The sequence below is a fragment of the Cyprinus carpio genome, chromosome A15 (assembly GCF_018340385.1).
Source record: "Cyprinus carpio isolate SPL01 chromosome A15, ASM1834038v1, whole genome shotgun sequence".
Lineage (NCBI taxonomy): Eukaryota > Metazoa > Chordata > Actinopteri > Cypriniformes > Cyprinidae > Cyprinus > Cyprinus carpio.
In genome coordinates this window covers 27633656-27661273 of record NC_056586.1, presented here as the reverse complement: position 1 = coordinate 27661273, position 27618 = coordinate 27633656, and the positions used below count along the sequence as shown (strand labels likewise).

Sequence of the window (27618 nt, the reverse complement as noted above, 5' to 3'; positions counted from 1 at the left end):
TCAACAACAAACAAAAAAAATATAACAGAATAAAACACATCATTACTTCCTTAATAAAAAAAAAAAATAATATCAGTTATATATTACACTATACAGTTTTTAAAGATTAATGGTTGTCATTGTATATTAAACAGAAATGACAAAGTATTTTCCCAAAGTGGCATCACTGATGAACCTTCTCTCTTCACAGGGCAAACAACACATGTACAGTGGCAGGAAACAAGCCTTTCTCCAAATCTCATATGCCGTCACCAAAGAGGTACAGTGCATTTCAACCACATACAGTATGAATCTGTCAGTATTCACATTACACCGCAAAATAATATTGAATAAAATCTATATGAACAGAGTGTCAAATTAAAAGTCAGTGCCACTTCAGGATTCCTTCCACTTTAACACTAATCTTTATAACAGAAAAAACAATTATAGGTTTTCTTTAAGCTGCAATTTGGTAATTATAAATGTACCAAAGGAACACAGTTACTGTAATATCAATATCTTCATGCATTATAATACATAAACACTGTATGTGCTGGCAGATACAGGTCTATGAATAGTCTATTAAATGTATATGGCTTAACAGTTGTTATGATAAATGCAAACATGCAATTTTTAAATTCTTATTTTCCCCATGCACTTCAGTGAGCCAAAATCCTACCATGTGAGTATTTTTATTTACATTTACATGTATTTACTTACAGCATGGCAAACATGCTCAGTTTCTGTGATTTATATGCTATTCACTGACTTCTGCATATCTTAAATGTTCCTTTAAGGGTTATGATTATGATGCTGATTTCACCAACCTATATGGAAATCTCTGATGAAAACGTTATATCCGGGCTGTGCATGTTCTCTGACAGGTGGAGGACATGTCCAGATTGCAGAATTTCCTCATCCTGTTAACCCTGTTCAAAATCGTTTAAGCACAAAACCAAAAAAAAAAAAAAAAAAGGTTTCTGAAATTAACCAACCAATGTATTTTTAATGACTTTAACATACTTTTATGGCTCAACCACTAAACAGCTTGATTGCAAAAAAAATAAATAAAAATAAAAAATACAATACATAAAAATCAATCAATCAATCAATCAATCTTGAGCACTTAATCAGTCAAACTCAAAATCAAATAATGTTTTGGTAAAATGGCCAGAAAGTATGAAACAACCTTTGTTACTAAATTTACTTTTCCAAATTACATTATTTTCAAGTTTTACATACATTTCTTTGTCAAATGAAATAAATTAATTTAATTACTTAAGAATGCAGAATGCTAAGTGCAGCAATAAAGTCCCAAAATTGCCTAAAAACTAGGTATGTAACTATCTATATTTATTTATTTTATTTTTATTTTATTTTTTGCCCCAGAGTCATTTAATGTTGAATATTTGCTGATATAGTCCTGATCTGATATTTTGTATTTTCGTAGGTAATTCATATCATAACAACAAAATAATTTTAGGTGATTGAGTGGTAATGTATATCTTTTTGATAAAATATTGTATTAATTTTTACATTTGACATTTGAAAACTCATGTCTGAAGAATCAGTGGAATATTCTTGTGTTTAACTGTTTTATGAACACAGTATTGATTTTTTTTGTAAATACTTTGTCCCTCATTTGGAAACAAGAATCTTCAGTGTGTTCATAAGCTACTAACACAATGTTTATTTATAATTAATTTTTAAATGTTTCGCTACAGCTTGTGGTTGTATAAATGAATACTTATCTGTGCAGTTGTAGGTGGTGGTTGTCACACATATTCATCTGTTGAAAGAAAGCTATGATTAAATTTCAAACTGCATTATTTACATTTTTCTGTTCCTCATTTTGATTTAGAAGGTCTGTTTGGAGTAGATTAAGGTACCCACACACTGCCTTGTCCATTTGTTAAGGGCATTGTCCTGCTTGTGTCATAGGCAAGACCAGGCTTTCTTTGAGCCTGGTATCTGCTTCTAGTCTGAAACACAAATAAAAAAAAATATTAAACACTAGGTCACTAATATATTGTTAAAAAAAAAAAAAAAAAAAAAAAAAAAAAAAACTTATATTTCTGGATCAAATTAGTTAGGGAAACATGACATCATCAGGGCAATGCAAGTGCTCTGACAGATGGATGATGGTTTGAGTCCAAATAACATAATTTCTCCATTCTGTCCACTTTATCAACATTACAGTTTTATAAAAGAAAGATAATAAAAACAAATAATTTATATGCTATTATGATATTATGAAGTGTTTCCTTTTAGAATTGTAAATGCATAAGCAGTCTTTTTTGAGTCAGTAGTTTGAGTCGACTATAACATGCTTTTATGCTTCACACATTATTCTGTAAAATCACTTTTTTGTTTTGCTTTGTTTTTGTGAAATGCATTGCATAAATTATGCTTGTTCTACCATCATTTTAAAATAAAGTAACAAACATGAAGCTTGTGGCTTAACTATTCACAGTAATTTTTGTGTCTCAAAGACATTTGTCTCTCAAAGATGATTTGAATATAAAAGATCAAACTGTTGTTCAGAAACTGTACTTCATGATCTGTGAGAGATGTGACTATCCTTTTGAAATAAAATTTAAATCATAGGAGCTCACAGCAAGTACACCAGTCTGCACCTGGGGCGTGGCTCAGTGTGTCACTCCACCCCATACATACTCTGGTTGGCTCAACTATACAATTAAGTACAATTGTACTTAATTCATAATAGTGTCAGACTGAGCTCTAATCCATTTAAAGTCTATCTTATTTTTGTCGCATTAGAAACCTTTCTTACTGGAATAATATTTTATTGGTCTTTCTCTACTTCAACCGCAGTACGGGGTTTGTGTAGCCTACTCTGTCCACCAGGAATAAACCTTTCATAATTAATTTATCTTCCCATTGCTAATGTCGGCTGATTTTGTAAACTTGTGTGTTCTACATTCTTACACAATCCATTGTTTGAGCAGGGAACTAAGAATGGTAAAAAAAAAAAAAAAAAAAAAAAAAAAAATATATAGATATATATAATATATATATATATATATATATATATATATATATATATATATATATATATATATATATATATATATATATATATATATATATTCTATTAAATTTAAGCAAAAGACATGAGTAATAGTTATTTTGAAGCCACATTCACTTCTCTGTATGATAGTTTCTGATTGTTACAGAGACTAGCTGGAAAAAGAAGAAGAAGAAAAAAAAAAAACAAGGATAGGCAGAAAGTACAAAAAATGCAATTTAATTGGTACACCAGTGTTTCTCCCTAAACGAACATTTCCATTCTTAAGACAGCAATCGGGAGAATGACAGGACGTTTGTTACTTTATTTAATTTTTCAAAGTACAGTCAGTTTTCTTTGACATTTACATTTGGTAACACTTTATTTTAAGGTGTCTTTATTACACGTTACATGTACTTACTATTATGGCTGGGCGACACCTAACACCTTTGCGAGGTTTACAACCTTCGTGTAGAGCCAGTTTCTTCCCGTGTGTTGGGTAACACATAATTGGCAGGAAGGACTGGCTCGGTGTCACGCTTGCTGCGCCATTCCCCCAACACAGGGATGCGAGTGCCTTTCTTCTCCCAGTAGAGTTCCCCGGTTGGCGTACCCTGGTCGATCATCCTCCAGCACCCTCGGTGGTCAGACTTGGCGGAGCAGTCTGGCGCCAGGCCCAGTTCTGGTGTTAGCATGCTCGGAGTCCCGGTCAGCCCCTGTACTAGGCTAGGTGTCCATATGGCTTGATTCCCTACGGGTAATCCCATATGTGTATTCTTCCATGGTAAGGTTTCCCTCTTGTCTTCCCTTGACAGACCTGCTCTGTCAGTCTCTTCTGGCAGCTGTTCCATCCCTACTCTAAGGTAGGACCTGCTTCAGAGACCCATTCTATATGTAGTTCTGCCCCCTGGGTCAGTCCATATCAATATCGCCACATGTCACCTCCCTACGGGTAGGATGTGGTCTCCGTGGCGACCTCTTCCTAAGGCTCACTTCCCCATCGTTCTGCCAGGCTGAAAGAACAAACAGGAAAGATTTGAAGCAATCTTTCACTGAAGGTTGAAATCCCTTCCAAAAACTTTTTGTGGACGGAACAGCAGCATGGCCTTCTCCAGCAGTGATGTACTCACCCTTTTGGTCCCCTTTGGTACCAAGGTCAGTGAATTTGCGCTGGCGCTTTGTGAAGGTTACCACCTTAAGCGTAGCTTTTGTGACACACCACAGCTTGTCAACAATTGCAGTGCCACAGGGTTGTGATGGTGTTCAGGTTGTGGCGTTTTCCATAGGACCCCATATGTCGTTCAACATAACTCATAGCGACCGACAGATAGGGAACGTCTCGGTTGCGTACATAACCCTCGTTCCCTGATGGAGGGAATGGAGACATTATGTCCCCATGCCACAACCTTGCCTGTTGCTGGGACACGTTCTCGGCTCCTCAGCATAAAACCTGAAGAGTGGATGCACCTGTCGCCTATTTATACCCGTAGGCACGGGGAGTGGCTCAGGTATGTGAAATCCACTAACCAATTTATATTGGCGTTTTCTCTTAAACTCAGAGATGATTGGCCTCCCAAGTGAGACCCCATATGTCGTTCGACATAATGTCTCCGTTCCCTCCATCAGGGAACGAGGGTTACGTACATAACCGAGACATTCTTTCAGCTACACATCATACCCACCCAAAGACCCACGTACAGTTGTGTGGTATCAGTGGGTCTCTTACGGTTATCCTTTAGTTTATGATCCATGTATCCAAATTATGTCATTGAGCAATTAAGAGGAAATACTTATTTATATGGAAACTCAAGTTGGGATTGCAGTCTGCTGATCAAAAACGTGGGACCATCCCACAGTGGAGAAAAAATATATGCATGGATTGACCCTGAAATTGTTGGAAAGAGCACATAAGCATATCTAGTTGATGGTACATAAATACTTTGTTCTTCAAATCTGCTTGACTTCCTATCTACTTGTGAAAGTGTGTTGCCTAATTGTGACATTTCTGCTATTTGTAGCAAGTCCACAGTTGCCCAGTATCAGTATTTATGGAGGTGAAAAGACAGGTGAGACTACCACAGTAGTATGTTCAGCTTTCCACACGTGTCCATACAGCAAACCAGACATCATTCTGAACGTTATAGCAGGATCTAATGAAATGGACAATGAGCATTTTAAAGATGGCCTGTGAAAAATCACTCTGACATGCACAGGTGTCATAAAAACAGAAAGTATTACCATTTTTGAAGTTATCCTAACAGGAGTAAGGGTAGTTGTTGAAGCATATTTAATAAATTAATTGTATTCCGAAGCACAGTATAGAAAACTTAAATGAGACATTTCTAACTGCAACTGGAATTGCTTGCCAGTTCAGTGCTGAACAGGGTATGGATCTGTCTCGGACTGAAAGCGCTCTCTGCAGTAACCAAGCTTCTCATCAGCAGAAAAAAATTAAAAGGCTAGACTCACCTTTGCTGAGGAGCATGTTGTGTGGAGAGAGGAAAACTGGTCCAAAGCTTACTGTAGTGATGAGAGCAAGTTCATAGCTGCTGACTTTTTTGTCAGTCACAAATGGTGGTGATCTTGTCACGAAATACTATATTTGACTGAGGTGTCATAAAACAAGTGTGTTGGTGTGATGATTTTGAAAGCTTGATAAGACCAAGAAAATATATAGTTTAGTCATGAAACTCTTGCAGCATTTATTCATTTTGCAGACACTTTTATGCAAAGCAACTAAAAACGGATGGTATGTGAGCTTTTCAAGCGAACAGGCATCACTTGCATTTCATTTATTTAAAAGGGGCTTAGCAATTTTAAGTATCTTTGTGCAGCTGTAGCAGCAGTACGCATAGTCTTCAGATTGCATGTAGCGAATTTAACAGCAGCAGCAAATTCATATGCAATGTTAGAAATAATATTAGCAGCAGGAAGTCACAGTGTTGATAATATAGCAGTGCCAACAGAGAGTACTTTAGTTGCTTGAAAATTCTGTGATAACGCATGGGGTAAGTAATTCTTTAGTGAAATAGGCATTTTATTTCCTTGCTATTTAACAGGGCTTACAGTAGATTTTGGGAACCATTCAAAGCAAAAAAATTTTTGATTGTGTTTGCTTGTTAATAAAGACGCTTATAGCAATTCTAAGTACATTTGTGCAGCTGTAGCAGCAGTATGCATAGCTATTCAGATCGCTAGTTTAGTGATTTTTAATAGCAGCAGCACACATAATGAATTCAGATGCAATGTTATAAATATTAGCATCAGTCTGCATGGCAATCCAATTATCATTGTTGCTATAGAAAGTGGCAACAGAAAGTACATTTATTTGCATGAAATTTCAGTGATAAGATAACGCTTGGATGGTAGTGAGCTTTAAACTGAATTAGGCATTTTCTTACTTAGCTATTCAATTCAACAGGATTTATAGAACTCTTCAAAGCGAAATAAGCATTAATTAGGTGGTTTTGGTTACTTGTAAAGGGGCAGTAGCAATTCTAAGTACTTATGTGTGCAGCAGGCAGTATGCATAGCTATTCAGATCGCAATGTTGCAAATTTTATAGCATGCACAGCAAATTCAGATGCAAGGTTAGAAATAATATTAGTAGCAACATGCATAGCAAGTCATATTATTGTTTTTGCTATCAGCGGCAGCAGAAAGCAATTAAGTTGCATGAAATTTTAGTGATAAATCATGGAGAGTAAAGTTAACTCTTTAAAGTGCAACAGGCATTTGTTACATGCTTATTCAACATGGCTTGATTTTGCTTCGTAAATCCTGATATTACAACATCGCAACAGCTCACACAGTAAATTACTACTACAACATTGTGAATATCATTAACAGCAAGTGCATCCACTCAACTCAGTATTGAAATGTTAGTGATTAATATAGTAGCAGAAGTTTAGTTGCATTGGCCGTATCACTGCATACATTGTGGACAGCTTTACCTATCGTAATGGGTCTATTGACTTTGTCATGTTGTGCCTCTCGCATCTGGTGTAGACACCATGTTAGGGTAAAATAGGCATGCGCCTAGCTACTTGTGCCTAATGTATGAATCTCTCAGCAGTTCAGTCTCTTGTGCAGTAGCAGCAGCTTGCATAGGCATTCAGTCATTGAGATTTTTCTCAGCAGCAGCATGCACAGCTTTTCTACGTTAATTCAGACACAATTAATATAAAAGCAGACGACTGAATTTAAATAAAGTCACTGTAGTGTCCTGCTCAAGACCATCTTGGAAGGAGCCATGCCTTTAGGAATGATGTGTTCATACAGTGCAAACATTGCGTTCTTAATATGCAATCTAAATATTTTAAATTATCAAAATAAAGTTAAGTATTTCCATTGTAGTAATGTTGATGAACGTTAAAAAAATACATCTCTTGAATGAAAAATTTAAGGTGGTCAGGTGGTTGCTGGGGGTTATTTCATATGAACGAAGAGGAGGAACGTGATTCCTGTTTGTTAATGACACGGAGTGCGCATTTCTACCTAGGTAAGTTTGAGCTATTGGCTCAGACACACATAGTTATTTAGCTCATTAGTTAAATAAACCTAAGGGTATAGCACCTAGGTTCACATTGTTAAGCAACTAGTTAATTTATCTGGGCTCCATTAGCCCAGAAACACTAGCAATTCAGCAGCAGCAGCGTAGCAGATCTATTCCACCAAGACCAAATACATTAACATTGTCATGTCCATCACCATGCTAAAATTTTCATATAGAGTAAAAATTTCCAAAGTTTCTAATTGTTATTGACAGTTTTTACTGCGATTTCAATATATTGATTATCACTCAGCCCTAGTCCGATTAGACCAAACTTGCAGGAAAACTTCATCCACCATTGGATACCTTCATTGAGGCTGTTGGGTGGACCATAAAAGAGCATCAATTTCCATTTATTGTTGTATTCATTACTCTAATGAAATGCATATTCAATGTTGAAATGATGTTGTGCAGTGTCAGGAAACGAGGCTTTAATCTAACCTTGTATGTCATCGTCAAATGCCTGTCTTGTAATATGCAAGTAATATAAGCTTCTGTCATGAGCAATTTTTTTTCAGCAGCAATTCTAACACCTCAGCCTCAGATGAAAAAAAAAGAAAAAAAAAAAAAAACTTCTCTATTCTCTGTTACTTCTATTGGTCACACTTAATATCTTTTCTCACTTTTGCTCTTGTCTTTTGCTTAGTTTTCCACATTTTGCAATAGATGTTTCATCCAGTTGACTTATTTGCAAGTGAGACTGCCAAGAAGGTATGAATAAAAAGGATAAGAATATATTACATTTGATGTAACATTTGTGATTTTTGAATAACGTAGGATAAAACAAAAGACTTAAGATTTCAATTTCCATCAATTTTAGCATCCTGTTTTCTTGATTTGGTGGTCAAAACTCATTGATAGCATTCAAACATTTAAAAAAAACATTTAGGATGTTCACCAGACAATGTCTCTTGAGTGATATTTCTGTCTTCGGTTTATTTTGAAATTGAAATTTTACATGCAAAACAACAGTTATTTTTGATTTCACCTCAGGGCAAACCTGGGAACATGATGGGACCTCTGCTACTTCATCTGCTTTTACAAGGTATAGCATATGTTTTCCTCACTTCTTCATATAATAAATGCAGCTGACAAGGGTATACAGTATGAAAAAAATGTCACTGTAGATATTTTAAAATATTTGTAAACATTTTCTAACCTCAGAGGTCAGGTATTTCAGCACCTTTATTTCTGAAAATTTCCGTTGTCTTTTCTTGTGCTTCTTCTTTGTCATTTTACTGTGTTGTACAACTGGCAGACTAAGTATGTGGCTAAATTTAAGGTGATGCATTTTTAGAGCCTTGCTGCAGTTGGTTGGTAAAATAATTCCGTATTTATGTGAGATCAGCAAAGGAATTCTTAGCCAACATAATTTCGATTTAACATAATAACACTGTACACTCTTAAGAAAAACTAGACAGTACCAGAAAAGAGTTCTTCAGCTTGTAACAATAGCAGAACCCTTTTTTTGGTGCTAAATAGAACCCTTTTTATAGGGTTCCATAAAGAACCATGTTTTGAAAGTGCTATAAAGAACCTTAATGGTGCAATAAATAACCTTTTTAATGATAGTTTATTTTCATTATTATTAGTATATTAGTATATTTATATCATTAATATTAGTTAAGACAGCTGACAGGTGACTCCACTGTGTGACCCTGTCTCTCTCTCTCACACACACGCGCGTGCCCACACACACACACACACACACACACACACACACACACACACACACACACACACACACACACACACACACACACACACACACACACACACACACACAAAACTCCGCATTTGAACAGTCAATAGCAAATACTTAAACTATTAACAAAACATACTTACATTAGCTGATTCAGAAGTGCCAGATAGTTCGTAGCAAAGTCAGAATTACCTCCTCTCCTAGGTTCATGAAAGGGTCATTGATAAAATGTTGCTGTTCTAAGTAATCTTAAAGATTCCTAAATGCATCTACTTTCGGAAGGGCAAATAAAGTGCTTTTGCTTTTGCCTAAATACACACAGCATCTCCCTGAAATGGCTACTTCAACACTAACTGCGGTTACTGAAACCACGCCTTCTTTCTCTGCATGAACATTTGGGCGGCATAATGCAAATATTTCCACATAGTGATGCAGACATGTGGGGGCATGTTTGAATGAGCAGTTTTAGGGGGGCGTGGCAGAGTCTTAAATTTGATAAAGAATATCTCTTTGCAACTTTACAGATCTTCATTATGCACCAAGAGCTTGTAACACTCCAAAGAGAAAGGAAAAATTGAAAATGCATCATATGACCCCTTTAAGAAAGAAATCATTTACCTGTTGAGAGTGTGTTGACTGTCTGTGTATTTGGATGGCTGAAGTCGAAAAAAAATCAGTAATTCAGGGGGAAAATCAGGGGGAGGGGGGATTTACATTAAAACAACAATAACAGCAGCATCAGCATATTGTGTAAATTAGGTATATTTTATTGACGTAAAATTGTAACAAAAATGTCAGTGCTCTTAAAAACAGTTGACAATGAACATGAATAAATACATAAAGTAGTAAAACACACACACACACAAAAATAGATGTGATGAAGACTAAATTCCAGTGAAATATCTTCACAATCATCTATAATGCCTTTAAGTGCATCCTTTTGGTTTGATTGAGTGGCAGTTTCTCTCTGCAGAGGATGAGGTTGTAGGACGTGATGCATCTGAAATACACAATTGAGTTTAGACATGTCCATTTGTTAATGTAAAAACAATAATGTCTATAAGGCCAAAACCAAAAATGGACAGAATGTGAGCCCTTCACAATCTTAAAAGAAAAAAGTGACACATAAACCCAATTAATAATTACATTATATTTACGTTTAATCATTTAGCAGACACTTCTATCCAAAGCGACTTACAAATGAGGGTAATAAAAGCAATCAACATGACAAAAGAGCAACAATATATAAGTGCTGTGACTGGTTAGTCTAACGCAGTAAACATAGCTGTCACACTATGTGTAGCGAGGAGCGAGGAACGAGGAAACCAAAACAATAATACTTTAATCCAACCTTCAAGGGAATACACAGGGCCAACAAGAGCACAGGACACACACGGCTAGACGTATAATCTCTAACAAACATGAACTAAATGGACTAGGGCTTATAAACACAGGATGATTGGGAAAACGCAGGTACTAGGAATGACTAATTAAAAGGGTACACGGCACACATGGGGAGGAAAAATACAACACAGTGAGTCCAGGGCATGACAATAGCAGGGTTTTTTTTATTTATTTTTTATAAATAAACAGAATAAAAAGTAGAAAGAAAAGAAATAGAATAGACAGAGCAAGTGTTATAGGGGCCAATTATTATTATTTTTAATAATTTAAAAGAAAACAACTAGATAGAATATAAATAGAATAGAGAGTTCTAGTGTTAAATTAAAAAAAAACTAACAATATGTATTATAAATTCAATGTCTCTGTTACTAAAACTTATCTTATTATAAACAAAAAAACAACTTAGTTAAGAAACAATATGTATTATAAATTCAATGTCTACTTAGTTGAGAAGAGGAGAGAAGTATCCTCAGCTGAACAGAGCTGCTAACACTTACATATGACCAAAAAAAATGTTTGTTCAGAAACCAGTTCCAATTTAATGTTAAATTTTTGTTCAAATTAAAGAATGAAATCATTTACCTGTTGAGAGTGTGTTGACAGAAGAAATCAGGAAATTCCTTCAATGCTTGCTGAATAAACAGAAGATTTCACTGCTGTCATTGATTCAAAGTGACTAATAAACACATGACTATGACAATATGGTTATCTGAGTTTGTCTTATTATAATGTTTATTATAATAAAGTATAAAATAATGCAATGCTAATCAACATAGCCTTTATCACTGTCTAGAATTCTATGAAATATGTTGTGTGCCTTATTCTGTGTATAGAAGCCACATCATCTCACAGAAGAATTTACTTCAAACACTCGACTGACGTTATGAAGTGAGTTTGGAGCAAATTAATGTTATTAAATGTGGTATTGGGGTGTCCCAGACTAAGGATTTTCATAGTAGAATTGGAATTTTCGAATCTTTTCGATAGTCGACTGATAGTCAAATCATATGTTTGGTGGTGGGGCAAAATACATTACTAAGAGTCAAGTGAGACATTCGAGAGTCATAATTGACGTTAACACAGGGGAAATGTGTAACGGACACATCGCAGATACAAACTGGGTAAATAAATGTTTTGATTAAAAGATAGTTAACATTAAACGTCAGCGAAACCCTAAGAATTCACAACATTTTTTTTGTAATAGTGCTCTCATTATAACGTTATGTATATGACAGTAGTTATTATTGTTCTGCATTTTTATTATTATTATTTTTTATTTTTTTTTTTGGAGCTGCGCACGCTGAAGATGACCAGTAGAATAAAGCATATGATAGCAGGTTTTTAATCAATGAGATGTAACTCATCATTTATCTCTTACAGAATACGCTTCGTTATTTAAATAACATAATGTTAATATTATGACTTATAGGCTATCTGGACAAAATGCCCCGAATGCACGTGAATGTGTCTGCACAGCTCTGAATAAACTTCTTTTGTGGACACTTTCTTTACGCAACAAAGTGCAGAAACACGGCAACTAAACTCTAAAAATTCAGAGCATTTTATTATAATATTGTTCTCAATGTTATGTATATGGCTGACCCAGTCATAGTTATTAATGTTATGCATTGTTGTTTGTCCTGCTCGAGCTGTGCTCTTAAGAGATAATCATCGTACTAATGAAGCGCTGTACTGCAGTGCAACTCAACCAAATGGATCTTATACGAGATAAACAATATTACCGGCTGAAATGTTTTGAAACCACTTGTACCCTACCTGATCGAAAAAATCCAGTCTTTCACTCTGCTTGTGTCAATTTGAGTCTTGTTAAAGATTGAAATCCATGCACCAAGATGCTTTTCTGTCAGTCACGGACTATAGAAACTAAAATCTATAGAGGTGGTTGGATTTATTCACGCACGTTAAAATATTTATTTACAGCTTCTTTCTTTTCAGATTCTTATTTACAGCATTATCTTAATAGGCTGTATGTTAACTTTGGGAGAAAACCAGTAGTTCTATGTGAAATCAGACAATTTAGGACCCCCATATAGCCAACATGGCATGATCACAACACCTCGAATATTCGAATGTGAGATTGGTAGTCGAATCAGGCTCCTCTTACCGAAGCATCAAATCGTTGACTATTTGGGGTCACCCCTAGTATTTTCACGTGCTTTCAGATTGAACAGCATTTACTACACAGAGCCATAGTTCACTGACAAGCTACACAAACAGCTTTCATAATCGCAGAATGATAGGCTACCTTCAATTTCATAATCACGCAATTAAATCATCTGCGATTATGAACGTGATTTTGCATAGCTTGTCAGTGAACTACATCTCTGTGTAGTAAATGCTGGTCCATCTGAAAGCACATGGTGGAGTTTAATTACTACTGATTACAGAACCGGCTTTACTGTCAAGATGTGCATGACAATCACATTCGAATAATCGTGCAGTCCTAGACAGGACAATTTTAAAACATGGGCCTTCACTGTTCCCTCTCTCTACAATTGCACTTATGACAATTGTAGAAAGCAAGACGAGGCTTCCTTTATGTTTAGCTGCAGGTCATTAGTTAACTAGTTCCCCAATTTCTGATTAGGTGGGGATGCATGAGAAATCTTTAGACTTGTAACCAAACCATAATCCATAAAAGACAACAGTTTATTTAACCTTAACTGATATTAAGTGTGCGCTGCAAACACAAGCATTTGTGATGATCATTTCTGTCCAGTCTGCTCATTTTATTACAGCTGTCGTCGTGTTTTTGTTTGTTTTTTTGTCTGGCAATGGCAGCAGATATATGATAAAATTTCAAATTGGAGCCTGTACTCCTTCGATTCTGACACTCAATGATGATATTTTAAGCTCCAAATGTAGCCAACTCTATGCTGGTTTGTATTGGCCACCTCCAGTTATTCCTTTGTTTTTTGCCTGCACCTATGACGTAATTGTGACATCGGCACAGAAAGGGTCTATTAACAGAAAATCACAACATATGTTGGGCGTGATCCTTGTGTTATGAAGAAGAGCGATTTTTCAACTAAACTGAAATACTTACCTGCCAACAAGACAGTTGATATAGGCTAAGCAACTAACCCTGATTGCCAACAAGCTAAGTGAATCCTGCATTTTTATGGGATGTGGGATATATCACTCCTGAAACATTGTTGCATGTACAGGGTATGTGGCCATTGGTCCTGTTAGCAGCACATAGAACAAAACTTTTATTCAAATTCTGTAGTGAATATAGCTTAGAAAGCGAGCAAATAGCGCTTCCAAATAATCACTAAAAAGCTGTCACTCACTTCAATTTATCTCACAATGTTCATTTTAATCAATGAAGCTCTCTAAACTGCACATATAATATCTTATTTCCATCATGTCTACATGAGGTGTTTAGTATTGAGTGAATTGTGACTGTCTCGTGCTGAATGCGTGAGAGTTGGCAGTCCTGGATTATCTATTTATAGACCATTTGCACACACAAGGATTATCCCCATAATTTCTTCCCTTATGAACAACAAATTTTCGTTAACTATAAAAGCTCATTGTGGTTTCTCGGTTTGACCGGTTTGAGCATCCATAAACAACGCAAAATATAGCCATTTTAAGTTTCTACTATCACTTCCTGCCCTCCAGCTGAATTCCGTGCCACAGCATTGATGTCATGTGCAAACAACCTATTCTGTACCCGCTCAAAATAAATGGCTTTCAAACTCTCTTTGTGTTTTTGTGTGCATGCTCTAGTTTTAAATGATAAAACAAAAAGTTTCTATTTACAATGTGTTTTTGCAGCGTTGAGTATTGTAACCAATCACAGGCATCTCTGTTGAAAGCACTGGCCAATCAGAGCTATTTACTGGAGGAAATTTGGAATCATTTTTGATTTTCGCAAGTTTACGGAGTTATACACGCTCACAGATCTTCCTATTATAACGAGACAAAAAGAAAGCATACACTTTGTAGTTATTGATGATATCAGGAGTTTTGATGTGAGTGAGCTCGGCCATTTGCACTATAAGGGAAGTGCCTGCTCAGTTTCTCTACCTACTTAATTCACAGTTTGAAGAAAAGTTTTGTTTGTCTAGGGGCCAAACGTCCACGTATACTGTTTCAGGAATGACAAATGTGAATGTAAAAAATATTGCGAGTGAATCTGCTTAATTGTGCCATGAATCATTGCTATGATTGACAGTGATAACTAGCAACGGACGGAATGGAATATCTAACAACCCGATGTCAAAAATAGGGCTGTGCATTAAGGGATATCACCTTTTTCACCCATGATGAGTTTGTGTCCATGGATGTTTCTAATCTATTCATTCATAGCCTATAATAATTACAGATAGAGACATGGTGCATTTATGCCATTGTAAAGTTTTTAAAGAGGTCCTCACCCTATGTATGTATGAAGCGATATGATACAACAAGTCCACATCAAAAACCTAGCAAAACGCACACAAAAACAACACGTAATTTAAAGTAGGTTTGCATGAAAAACATCTGCCAGTCAAATCACTTTACAGCAGATAATGGATTTCTATGAAGTACATTTGTGATTGAAAGCAGAAAATATATTGATTGAAAACAATAAAGAAAATATCTATCTTTCGAAGTTTCATTAATCTACCACACAGCCATTAATGTTCTTCAACTTTTGTCTCACAGGTGTTCTGCTGTATGATGCTTTGGGATGGGAAGTGAGAATGCCAAAGGAAATTCATGGTCTCAGAGGTTCCTGTCTGGTCATACCATGTTCTTTCAGCTACACATCATACCCACCCAAAGACCCACGTAGAGTTGTGTGGTATCAGTGGGTCTCTAGAGGATATCCTTTAGTTTACGATCCTTTGCATGCAAACGATGTCATTGACAAATTCAAAGGCAAAACTCAATTATATAGAAAATCAGGTGATTGCAGTCTGCTGATTACCAGACTGGAACAGTCCCACAGTGGAGAGAAAATATATGCATGGATTGACCCTGATAATGTTGGATGGCGCACCTACGCATTTTATGATGTCACCGCTACAGTTCTTGTTGATGGTATGTAAATATTATTGGAATACTTACACAGTAAAATCTGTGACTGTAGAGAAATATTGTGTGGTCAGTAACAATGGGCATAAGAAAATGCTTCTTCCAAGTTTACATCTTTTCAAAACATCAAAAAAAAAAACAAATTAAAATCAAAACTAAAAAGTACCTCAAAACTAGTTGGTCAAAACGTGTCTAAGAAAAGGGAAGTTAGTTTTTATAAAACTCGTTCATATGCTGATTAATAGAGGAACTAATTTGATACATCAAGAAAAAAAATGACCTCAAGACTAGCTGGTAAAAAAAAGGAAAAAAACATTAAGGGTCTAAGAAAAGGGAAGTTAGTTCTGAGAAAATGTCTAGCCAATTTTTTTTTAATTTTTTTTTCTGGCAAATGCCGATCAGTCTTGTATCTAATGCAGTGAAATTCAGATATTTGTGAGTGTCCAAATACTTGTTGGGGCCACTTTTTTAAAATGATATAATGTACTAATGTTTCTGTAAATTATAGCAAGTCCACAGCAGCCCAGCATCAGTATGTATGGAGGTGAGAAAATGGGTGACGCCATCACAGTAGAATGTTCAACTTTCCACACGTGTCCATACAGCAAACCAACAATCACTCTGAACGGGATAGCAGGATCTGACAAAATCAAGGATGAATCTATTAAAGATGGCCTGTTGAAAATCACTCTGACACGCACAGGTGTCATAAGGGCAGAAAGCTTGACTATTACATGTTCAGTAACACATTATGGTGGTATAAAAGCGACAGCTACAGAGGTCAAAAGGTCAAAATGTGAGTAAACACAAATATGAACTGCTTTATGTTATGTTAGTTATAAATTCACTTTAAATGCAACAGTTGGACCTATTACGAGATTTCAGTTCAATTTCAGGTGTTCATCATAAAATAACGATTGAGCCTGAACTGGCAGATGTCACAGAGGGTGTCGCAAAGAGCTTCACTTGTAACGTCTACCATTCCTGCCAGAACGAGAATCCAACCATCACATGGAACTATGGGAACATGCAGGTCACAAAGGGGAACAAAAAAAACCAGATCAGCTATTCCCACATAACCTTTCTGGGTGCAAAAGAAGATCATGGGAAGAAATTGATTTGCACTGCAAAATTTTCTGGAGGAGACATTTCAGCTTTTGTTGTTTTACGTGTACAACGTGAGTAATTTGTTAGCATCACTTATTATGTGTGTGATCTCTCTGTGTTTTCTAATTATACTGGCTTCCATATTTATTTTTATAAAGATATAAAGAACTAAATGTCACAGTCTTCAGCTGGTGTGCCCTAGATGGCCACCAGAGGACACTGTCTTTTGTGTGAGCACATGGATTGTTGTGTGTTTGTTGGTGCCATGTGCTCTCCTGTCTATTGTCTGACCCCGCCCATCTTGTTACCTCATTATTGTTTCAGTGGTTCCACCTGTGTCTCTCTCATTACCCTCCTCGTTTGTCTCTCTATTTATTCTCCTTGTGTTTGCTGTCCTGTGCTGGTTTGTTAATTCTTGACTGATGTACGAGTACCCATGGCTCAGCTCGGCTCGGCTCGGCTCGGCTCTGCTCTTGGCCTTGCCCCTGGCCTGCCTGGTTTCCCCCTAGGAGTAGTTTTTGTTGGTTTTTATTTAGTTTTTATTATCAAAAAAGCCAATTCTTCCTACATTTGAGTCCTTGCTTCATTTCTTCATCCAACCCGTGACACTGAAGAAATGTACAAATCTGTCGTTGTCTTATGTTCAAACCATTCTGTATTTTAATATCTGCATGCTAAATTCTGCTTGATCTTCTTTCTTTTTTTTTGTCTTTCTTTTTTGTATTCTGGATTGTGAGTCGAATTTGTCCAGAAAATAATGTGAAAACAGCAAGCTAGGCAAAATTGATTTTGTAGTCAATTAGCTTGACTGAAGTGAAATATGCTTTTTGAGATTTCAGTATTTTCCTATTCAAATAAATAGGAGTTGGTCTTGCTTGCCAGAAAAAGCTGCCTGGGGTCATTGCAAATATATCCGCTGTGTGAAATAAATGGACTTTTAAGTCAATATGTTTGTAGCAGCTTACCTAAACGATAACACATCTGGTTTAATGGCACAGACATTTGAAGGAAACTCTTGAGGATTGATGTCTGTTAACTGTGTTCATGTACTTGTGTAAAGTATGTTTTCTAAGGTTTAAATATGACTATTTTTAGGAAGCATGGTTTGTCGTTCCATTGCTTTGCAGATGACACTCAAATCTATCTGCCCTTAAAACAAAGTGGTATGGAAGCACTTATGACTTGCCTGTCTGATGTGAAAGCTTGGCTGTCTTTAAATTTTATTAATTTCAATGAGAGTAAAACTGAAATAATTTTGTTTGGTCTGTTGGATTCTCTTAGTTCACCAATATTAAATCTTGGTGAATGATGCCTTGAAATTTGACAAACAGATAAATACAGTGGTCAAATCCTGCTTCTTTCAGCTTTGACTACTAGCGAAAATAAAACCTATTCTGTCTAGTAAAAATTTTGAAAAAGTAATTCATGCTTTTATTACATCTAGATTGGACTACTTTAACTCGTTGTACTTTGGGGTTAGCCATTACACCGGTTTTACGCTCGCTGCACTGGTTTATTGATTTATTTATTGATTTATTGACTGAGCATTGTCCAGTCTTGTCTCTCCGGTCATCCACCCAGAGATTATGTATCACAAAGTCAAAGCTAAAGTGCAGGGATGACCGCGCTTTCTTAGTAGTTGCCACCAGACTGTGGAATGCTCTACCCTTAAGTATTAGATCTGCATCGTCGCTAACTGTCTTTAAATGCATTTGATTTAGCGTATTATTAATGAGGAATTTTTTATTGCACTATTTTTAGTAATTATTCTCTATCGTCTTATGTCTTTTTCTCTGTTTTCTTTTTTTTTCATTGTGCAGCACATTGATCAGCCTATGTTGTGCTTAATAGTGCTATATAAATAAAATTGACATTGACATGACACTATTATGACATTTCATTTGCGCCAAAACCATAAATAAAACAGCCTCAGAAACCTAATTGTTACTTATTGTTTTCTACTGATTCTCTCACAGAGTACAATAAACCAGTCCAGATCCTGAATGAAAGTATGTGGGTTTTTCCCCCTGACACCATACTCTCATATTTATATTATTGTCCTGTACTCATAGACCTTTTGATAATAAGCAACAATACCTTCAGTTCTGTAATAATATTGATTAATCCATTATATGATGTATCATTTTAGCTCATTTCCAGTACGTGGCTGACGTGATACCCAAGATCACTGCGTTGCCTCGTTCATGTGTGGTAATACCGTGCAGTTTCAAGATGGAAAAATATGTCGCTCGTCTTCGGGTTCTTTGGGTCACTGAAGGAGGTGGCTACATGTTCCACACCGACCCAGTTGATGTCTTGGACAACTTCAAAGGCCGCACAAGACTCCTCGGAAACCCAGATGAACAGAACTGTACTGTGGAGATGGATAATGTGCAAACTAATGACAACGGATCGTTCTGCTTCCGGGCAGAAAAAGGAAATGAGAAATACAGCTTCTACAACAGCTGTGTGTTCATTATAATGCAGGGTGAGGAAATATAACCAATCATTTAGGTTTACATACTTCTGAAAACATAACTACAACCTTTACAACAACTGTATTTCATGCATCACATTCCAAAACTAATATAATGTCTTTGTATTTTTTATTATAAAGCATCTCCCGACAAACCTGTGATGTCATCACTCCCTGAAGACATCGAGCCCAGGACACCCATTGCCATCAAATGCTCAGTCAACCACACATGCTCCTCTCACCCTCCCCAAATCACCTGGAGCGTCCCAACATCCCAAGAATCTATCAGCCACAGTCACATGGGTGGAGGCGTCTGGGAAACAGTGTCCGCTGTGACCTATATTCCAACTGGATATGAAGAGAAAGATGAAATTGTCTGCACTGCCAACTTTTGGGGCGGTAGAACACAGGAAAACACTGCCTTCCTGAATATTAGAAGTAAGTACAGACTGATGTTAATGGGATTGCCTTGTGCATGTTAGATGCTTTGGTCCATTTTTTGATACGATTGGTCAAATAGAAACTGTATTTCATGATGTGACTGTTAATCCTTTTAACAATAATTTTATTATAGGAGTTCAGGGGCTTCGATTGGAGACTATTGGGTCTAGTATCATTGCTCCCACACTTGTGTTCATTCTCATTTGTGTACTTGCTGGAGTCTTCGTATATAAAATGCGACACAGGTATGATTTTTTTTTTGGGGGGGGGCTTATACTTCAGAATGTCTGTATTTAAATTAAGCAACGTAGCACACACAGGAAGCAATGTGGAATTCACATGATGACAGGGAGGTGACGGCGGTGCATAGAGTAAATGAAGTCACCCCTCCCACTTCTGGTAGTAAGAGATTTTTTTATCCTGTGTGAATTGGCCATTAATATAACAGAAATCCAGTGGTAAAATTACTGCATCTACAATCTACCCTTGTAAACTAAATCTTGTCCAAATGGTGCTTAAGTCAAACCATCTAGAGCCACCAAAAAGTCAAGGTTGCACTGATTTCTGCTTGTAACTTAAATTTTGTCAAAGACATACTTTTTTGAACTCATCTTAGATACTTTATCAGATCATCCCCAACTTTGGTTCAAAGATGCTGAGACAGTACCGTTCTCAACCATTCTAATGTAACAGCAAGGACTCCAAAGTAAAACTGTATCTCACTTTTACACCGTTATTACTGATTGCAGACAGCTTCATCCAGATATGCAAGGATCACAATCGCAATCTGAACGGAGGTATGTGCAGTATGACATGAATTTGTCAATTTTCACTTATTAATTATTGTTAAAACCTTTGGATTTATAATACACTAGCAATTTTAACCCTCTTCTCTGATGTAGGAGGTCAGTTTGGAACAGATTATCAAGGTGGGGTTTTCTTTACTAAACTTATATTTTTATCTTTGTATTTGTTCCTGAGACTAAATTTAACATTTCTCTCCCAGTCGTTCAAGAATGGCAAGTAAAACATAGAAATTCATTAAAGTTAGTGTCTGTATTTATTTTTTCCTCTGTTAGTCCAAACTGCTCTTCTGTCAGACATTCTCACTCAAAGACCGATGAGGTGTAAGTGTTGTTATTTATTTCTAATGAACTAACTAGTGCCATGATCTACAGGGACACTGGAGATGTCACTCAAAGACCGATGAGGTGTGAACAAAGGCAGGTAGAAAATATAATTATACATATAATTATAATTATAATTTGTATTACATTAGTAGTCAAACTATTTTAACGTCAGACAGACATCAGACAGAGTGTCTGGAGGTAATACACTGTTACATTTTTGTATTAATTTCATGTGTTTCATTATTAAAATCTTTAAAAAAATATATTTTTTAACTTTTTAACTTTTTTTTTTTTGTTGACACTAATCACCCAGAACCATTGCAAAGCTGAGAATAGATTACAGGACAGTATTTTATGAAAATAAAATAAAATAAAATAAAATAAAATAAAATAAAATAAAATAAAATAAAATAATAACAAAAAGAATTTCAATAAGAAAGTAGTTTCTATACATGACTGATAATTAACATTAATAAAATTTACAGGTGAATATTGATTCAGTTATTGATTGTGTGGTACATTTACTTAACTATGAAAATTATTTCAATAATAACTTAATTAATAACATTACACTTCAGCCACTCAGGCCATCATTTTGTTAGCATCACAATGTTGACACTTTGAGAGGAAATCATTTGTCAGATGTTCTACAATTGTATTTGCACACTGAACAGAGAATGTATTTAAACATGTTAAAAACAATTCCTCACAGCATCACAATTTTTTAGCGTCTATCCCCCACTCACTAATGAAACTCTCTTCACAGAACAAACAACATTTGTACGGTGTCAGAAAACAAGCCTTTCTCCAAACCTAATATGCCATCACCAAAGAGGTCAGTGCATTGAACCACGTTTATGTTTCTTAAAAGGGTCATGAACTGCATTTTTTCTTCTACATATTATAATGTTCTCTGAGGGCCACTTATAATGTTAGCAAGATTTTTGCATCACTTAGAAGTAAACTTAGAAGTAATTTAGGAGTGCTGTCCTGTTTTTGAACCTGGATGCAAGTTCTAGTTCAGCACAACTAGAGACAGAACCAATTACAATCATGATTCTGTGTACACTGGATGCGGCGCTGCAAATCTCCAACAGTAAACTGATGCCCTGATCTACTTCTGATGCTCATGCTACTGTACTTATAACATGAAGAAATGGATTCTGCACTAATGAGGAACTTTTGAGTTCTGAAACTTACAGGATGTTTTTATATCACAATGACCTCTGATGTGAATTGATTTCTCAATTCATGACCCCTTTAAGGCCTAAAATCATTACACAGCATGTTACACAGCAGAATGATACTTATTCAGTTTCTGATGAAAATAATACTTTAGTTTCTTCCTGATAACTTTAACTTAACATTTGAAATGATTACTAATGCATAAATTTATGTTTTGTTTTTTATTCTTTTTCACCATGCACCTCAGTGAGCCAAAATCCTCAGTGAGTAATTTTTTTTTATTTCTACCATTATTCAATTGGAAATGATTTCTATGGTTTCAAAAGCTGCCCCAAAATATGTTATTGACTGAACTCTGTTTTTTTTTATATATATATATTATATTAAGGGTTATGATCATGAGGCTGTTTACTCCAACATGGAAGATCTCAACATATATGGAAATATCTGATGATAATGAACAACACAAAGTGTGTGTGTGTTTTTGTGTGTGTGTTTTAAATGCTTAAAATAATATTAATCAGATTGTATGCTTTCAAATGAAATCACTATTTTTTTAGTCTGTAACTGGTATTGACTGATTTTATTAATGTTGTTGTGTCTTTTCTACTCTGCCATTTATCAACACTTTGCAGCATATTTGTGTGAAAACATAACTATAAATATAAAAGTTATATCCATTTATCAGTTTATTTATCAATTTCATTATCCTTATCAGTATCATACTGCATATTTTACATTAAGTTTGTAAAATATGCAGTAATGTAGCATTGTTGTTGGAAAACAAATTTGCACCTTTGTATAAAATTCTTACACTGTTACCAGTATTGACAGCAATCTGCATGAACAGATTGTGATGAAACCAAATGTTTTTAGAAATAATAATCTTTGTAACAATGATTGTTAAAGGAAACGAGTATAACCCCAATCAGGCACAACAGAATGAATGATTAGCAGTGTTACTGTCTTGACTGGTTAGGCAGGAGGAATAGAAGCTGATCTAAATGCAACTCTTTCACTTTATTTATCAAACAACACCATACACTGAACTAAGCAGACCGAGGGCAAAAAGTAAAATGGCTAATGAGAACAAAACTAGAAACAGGTGTGCAACATAATCAGGAATGACAACAAATGGGTATCAGGAACAAATGAAACATGAGAAACTAAAGTTTTGTACTTTGTTTTTAAATTTACCACTTGTATATTATAAAGACCTCTCTTGTCAGTCACAGATTGTGTCTTTCCTTTCAGTAAATACTTTATTTGAGTGTGGTGTCATGAAACAAGTGCATTGTGATGAACTCTGGCACTAAATAAGACCAAGGAGACATCTTTCATTTTGCTGGGTATGGGCCTCACACCAACAAATGGGCTGACCTTCATATATATAAAAAAAAAAAAAAAAAACTTTTTTTTTAATTTACTTTTCCCTTCTTGGTAACAGGTTATTTCCCCAATCCTCTACAGAGGACTACTGAAAAGGTAAAACTGAAAAACTAAAGGATGTTAAAGTATGCAAGTGTGTTAAAGTGCTTAAGAAGAAGACTGAAGGGGGTGAGAGAGAAAGAGAGAGAGAATAAATTACTCTGGAAAGCTGCAGTATCCACCTTTTCCCAAAAGAGTGTGTTTTAAATTATGGGTGGCACTTCCGGTTTAGAAAAAATTCCATTCAAAATGACTGAAACAAATAATTTCAAATGATTAGCTGAGCAACAAATAATTTCAAATGATTAGCTGAGCAACAAATAATTTCAAATAATTAGCTGAGAAACAAATAATTTCAAATAATTAGCTACAAATAATAATTATCTGTCAGTTTGATTGAATGGGCTGTGCATTGTGCAATGTGGTGTTTATCCACCGGGAAAATAATACAAAACTTGATTTTTAATGTGACCTTGTTATCACAAGAATATATATATGACAACCTTTCAGTCTGGTAGCCGTGTTCTGTTCTGTTAATATGAAAAGACAACAGTGGTCTGCTCTTCCGTTCTTCTCTGCAAATCCTCTCATCTTTGTCCCGGTTTTTCAAACTGTGCTTAAAAACATATCTGCCTCCTCCTTTTCACTTCTAATATCAGCAATGTTTACTGTAACAACAATGTTTCCAGTTAATGACTGAAAAGTTTTGATTAATGCAACGTTACATAATATAGACTTATTACTGTACAGTAGGCTCATATTTAACATAATGCTGCTGAAAGACTCATTTGAGCTTTTGGGGTTATTCATGGTCTGCTGATTTAATACCTTTACACTTTTAAAGTTTTCTTTTGATGTTCAATGGTTGAGTGAGAAGAATAATGTCACATTATTGTACGCTGTTTTCACCGTTTTCTCGGGAGTGAATATGTATATCTTCCGATATGTTATAGTTATCTTTTTTTATCCGCTTAGAAAATCGCCACGTTTTATTTTATGCCACCATACTTACTCGTGCAACTACTCATGTAACCGCGTTTAAATAGGGAAAACATGGAAGTGTTTGGTGGCTTCTAAATTCATCCCTGTTTATCCTGAAGATCCTAAGGAATGAATGGTGCTAAGCTAAATGCTAACATAGCAGCGCCGCGCGCTACAGGGATTAAGTTCAACGCACTGAGACTGGAGAGGTACGTCTTAACTCGTCTAAATTGAGAGAAGAACATAGTGAAATATGGAAAAACTGTGGTGTTTTCCTTTAAAAGAGTGCTAAGAGAATTATACAAATGAATATATGAATAAATTATATGAATGTACCTCTGGAGGTTCTGACTGTCTTTAGAAACGATTCGATAGCATTTTGTTTTCTTCTTTGCTCTGTGTAATACATGGAGGAAGTGTTCTTAATCGCAATCCTGGAGGTTACGAGAAACCGCTATAATTCAGCTTTCCCATAAGCGCCACCTGCTGTCAGAGAGTGGATTTACCGAGACTTATATTTACATTCAGTCTGTGTGCAGCTCCTGTCTGGCCAAAAACGGACCGAATTTGCATGCCCTGCTGTAAATTTTGACCGGTCGATGAAAAACAAGCTTATGTTCATTCTACACATTTAAACAATTCAGATAAGTTATCTCGAATTATTTATGGAGCAGATAAAATACAGATAATCATTTATTAAGCAATTATCATTTTTACATTTCTTTATTTAAAGGCTGAAATATGAGGTTTACCTTTTTATTAAACTTTCTCAAAGCTTCATTTGAACATCTACATTAGATATCTCAACATGCTATTAAACTGTTGTTAGTCGAGTTGTCATTTAAAATCCGGACATCATTGGTAATGTTATTGTTTTAGTGATTATGCAAACAAAAAGTCATTTTATTTGTTGTTTGTTGATTTTTAAATATAAAACTTGAGTGATTTATGTGTCAGTACTTTTTTAACAATACTTTGATAATACTGATAACCGAGATAATTTTGGTCACTATAACCGTGATAAGAAATTTTCATACCGTTACATCCCTACTTACAGAAGTTACTCCTATAATTTGCACAAGGCTTCAGGAAAAAGGTGGATAGGTGATAAACTGATCAGATATCATGCTGAACAGAATGCTGTAGATTTTAACCATATTAACGTTTAACGTTGTTTTTTGTTTATGTATTCACACAGAAACATGAAAGCATCACTTTTATTTTTTTTTTAAATTGAGGCTTATTCCAGGGCTACTTAACACTATCAAATACCACATTCCCAAAATTTTACACACACACACACACACACACACACACACACACACACACATGAAAAACTTTACACACACAGCAGTCATAATAATAGTCAGGGGTTAATTGATATGGAATTTATTTATTTATTTATTTATTTATTTTTCAAGAGAATAGGGTGGCAACTGTACACTCAGTAAACTGTTATGTTTGCGTGCACTGGGAATCATATCTCAACTAAAGACCACATATTACTAATTTCACATACAGAACACAGTGAATATGACAAACTTTACATTTTTTGTCTGAGAAAGAAATGTTTGCTTTTGAGGAGTGCTAGCAAATGCTAATTAGATATTCTGAGAACAAATTAGATGTGTAATAAGTTGTCGTATCACTTACCATATACTGTATGTAGATGTTCATTGGATGGTACAAAGGAAGCAAAGTTTATAATGTTTATGCATTCAATCTCTTTCTCCTTTGCTGCTTGATAATCTTTAATCATCTGATTTTCTGTACCTTCTTTTAAAAGTTATAATTTATATAGGTTTTGATAACTTTGAGTCGTATTGATATGCCGCATTGATGTTTATCACTTTTAGTCAATATGCAAAAAATCATGTGGATGTGGAGCAGTCAGTAATGAAAGGCATTCATCTGGACGTCAAATCAAATGAGAATAAACTAAGTAGAAATCAAACAAAAGAGGAAAACTCACAGCATCACCTTCCATTCTTACACATGACATCTGTTCCCATGTCAAAAGATCCAATGTCAGGAAACGAGCCTTTCTCCAAATCTTATATGCTATCACCAAAGAGGTACAACACATCTGAACCCATATAAGTGTACATTATTAATAATAACAAGATATTTTTGGTATTTAAATGGAATAACCACAGCAACAACAACAAAAAATAATACAAATAAATAATAATTATAAAAATTTATTTTCCCCACGCACCTGTGAGTATATTATTTACATTGTGTTACACTGCAGAAAACATACTGAGATCCTTTGAGAAATTCTTATTGAAATATTTTATTAACTGATGTCTGGCTCTCTGTTCTCTCTTGAAATGTTTCTATTAAGGCTAATGATTATGAAGCTGAATACACCAACATAGACGAACTCAACATGTATGGAGATATCTGATGAAAACAACATCAAAATGGGCTCAATATAGTGTTTTTTATTTTAAGATTAAAAATAATAATTGTAAAAATAATTGTCTCTTTTTAGAATTCCAGAAAACAAGTAAAACAACTGCTTTTGTTTATGTTTATGAGTTATATACCTGTATGTAATATTATACTGATTTTTTTTTTTTATTTACTACTTTTGTACCTGACTATTAAATATGATTGAATCATATTGTTACGTTCAGACAGTGACAAACCAAACATGAAAGTTAGGCTGAATCTTAGAAATGCTTTAAGGTAGCCTATTGAAAGAAAATTTAGTGACTTTTGTCACCATCCTAAGAGTACTTTGAGCAGTATGCGGACAGCGCCACCTACTGGTCAAGAAATCATATAAATTGGACATTCCGCGTAAATTAATAACGGAGCTGACACCGCTTTTTCTGTTTTCATCAGTCATCGTTGCCAGTGTCTAACATTATCATTAGTTATTGTAGACACGTCATTATATGGAAGGGCACAAACATAATCTGAACAGAGGTAGGCCTTTTGCCTATATTCATGTTAATATATTCATGTTTAAATGCCTAGCAGTGTTTTTTTTTTATTTATTTTTTTAATGATAACAATGTGAAATGGATACCGAAAAAAGATCTTATCGTTCTGGGAATTTAATTTTAAAAACGTAAATAAATACAAAGTCTGTTACTGACTCTGTAGTTTGTATTAAATAGGCTTATAACATGAATTTATCATACA

The 27618-nt window shown here is 35.2% G+C and overlaps 1 protein-coding gene and 1 long non-coding RNA gene across 2 annotated transcripts; both read left to right on the top strand.

Moving 5' to 3' along the window:
• Positions 1-104: 104 nt before the first annotated feature.
• LOC109067551 (Schwann cell myelin protein-like) lies at positions 105-20686 on the top strand. Its single transcript, XM_042771765.1, has 13 exons — positions 105-259; positions 643-661; positions 8206-8270; positions 8553-8604; positions 15343-15720; positions 16223-16510; positions 16611-16892; positions 18798-18830; positions 18971-19309; positions 19439-19735; positions 19872-19983; positions 20488-20535; positions 20641-20686. The coding sequence occupies exons 3-13, from the start codon at positions 8226-8228 to the stop codon at positions 20684-20686; spliced, it is 1920 nt and encodes a 639-aa protein (XP_042627699.1). The 5' UTR covers positions 105-259; positions 643-661; positions 8206-8225.
• A 488-nt stretch (positions 20687-21174) lies between these two features.
• LOC122147754 lies at positions 21175-23282 on the top strand. The gene is made up of 3 exons (XR_006161824.1): positions 21175-21703; positions 22301-22316; positions 22442-23282. It is a non-coding gene; the product is annotated as an uncharacterized LOC122147754 (long non-coding RNA).
• The last annotated feature ends 4336 nt before the right edge of the window (positions 23283-27618 follow it).

What these genes read in the sequence shown, in the direction of transcription:
- LOC109067551 (XM_042771765.1), top strand. Translation starts at nt 8,226, where the DNA reads ATGTTTCATCCAGTTGACTTATTTGCAAGTGAGACTGCCAAGAAG. An exon ending in ACTTCATCTGCTTTTACAAG is followed by an intron (nt 8,605 to 15,342) that starts GTATAGCATATG and finishes TTTGTCTCACAG; the next exon opens with GTGTTCTGCTGTATGATGCT. An exon ending in TGTGTTCATTATAATGCAGG is followed by an intron (nt 19,310 to 19,438) that starts GTGAGGAAATAT and finishes TTTATTATAAAG; the next exon opens with CATCTCCCGACAAACCTGTG.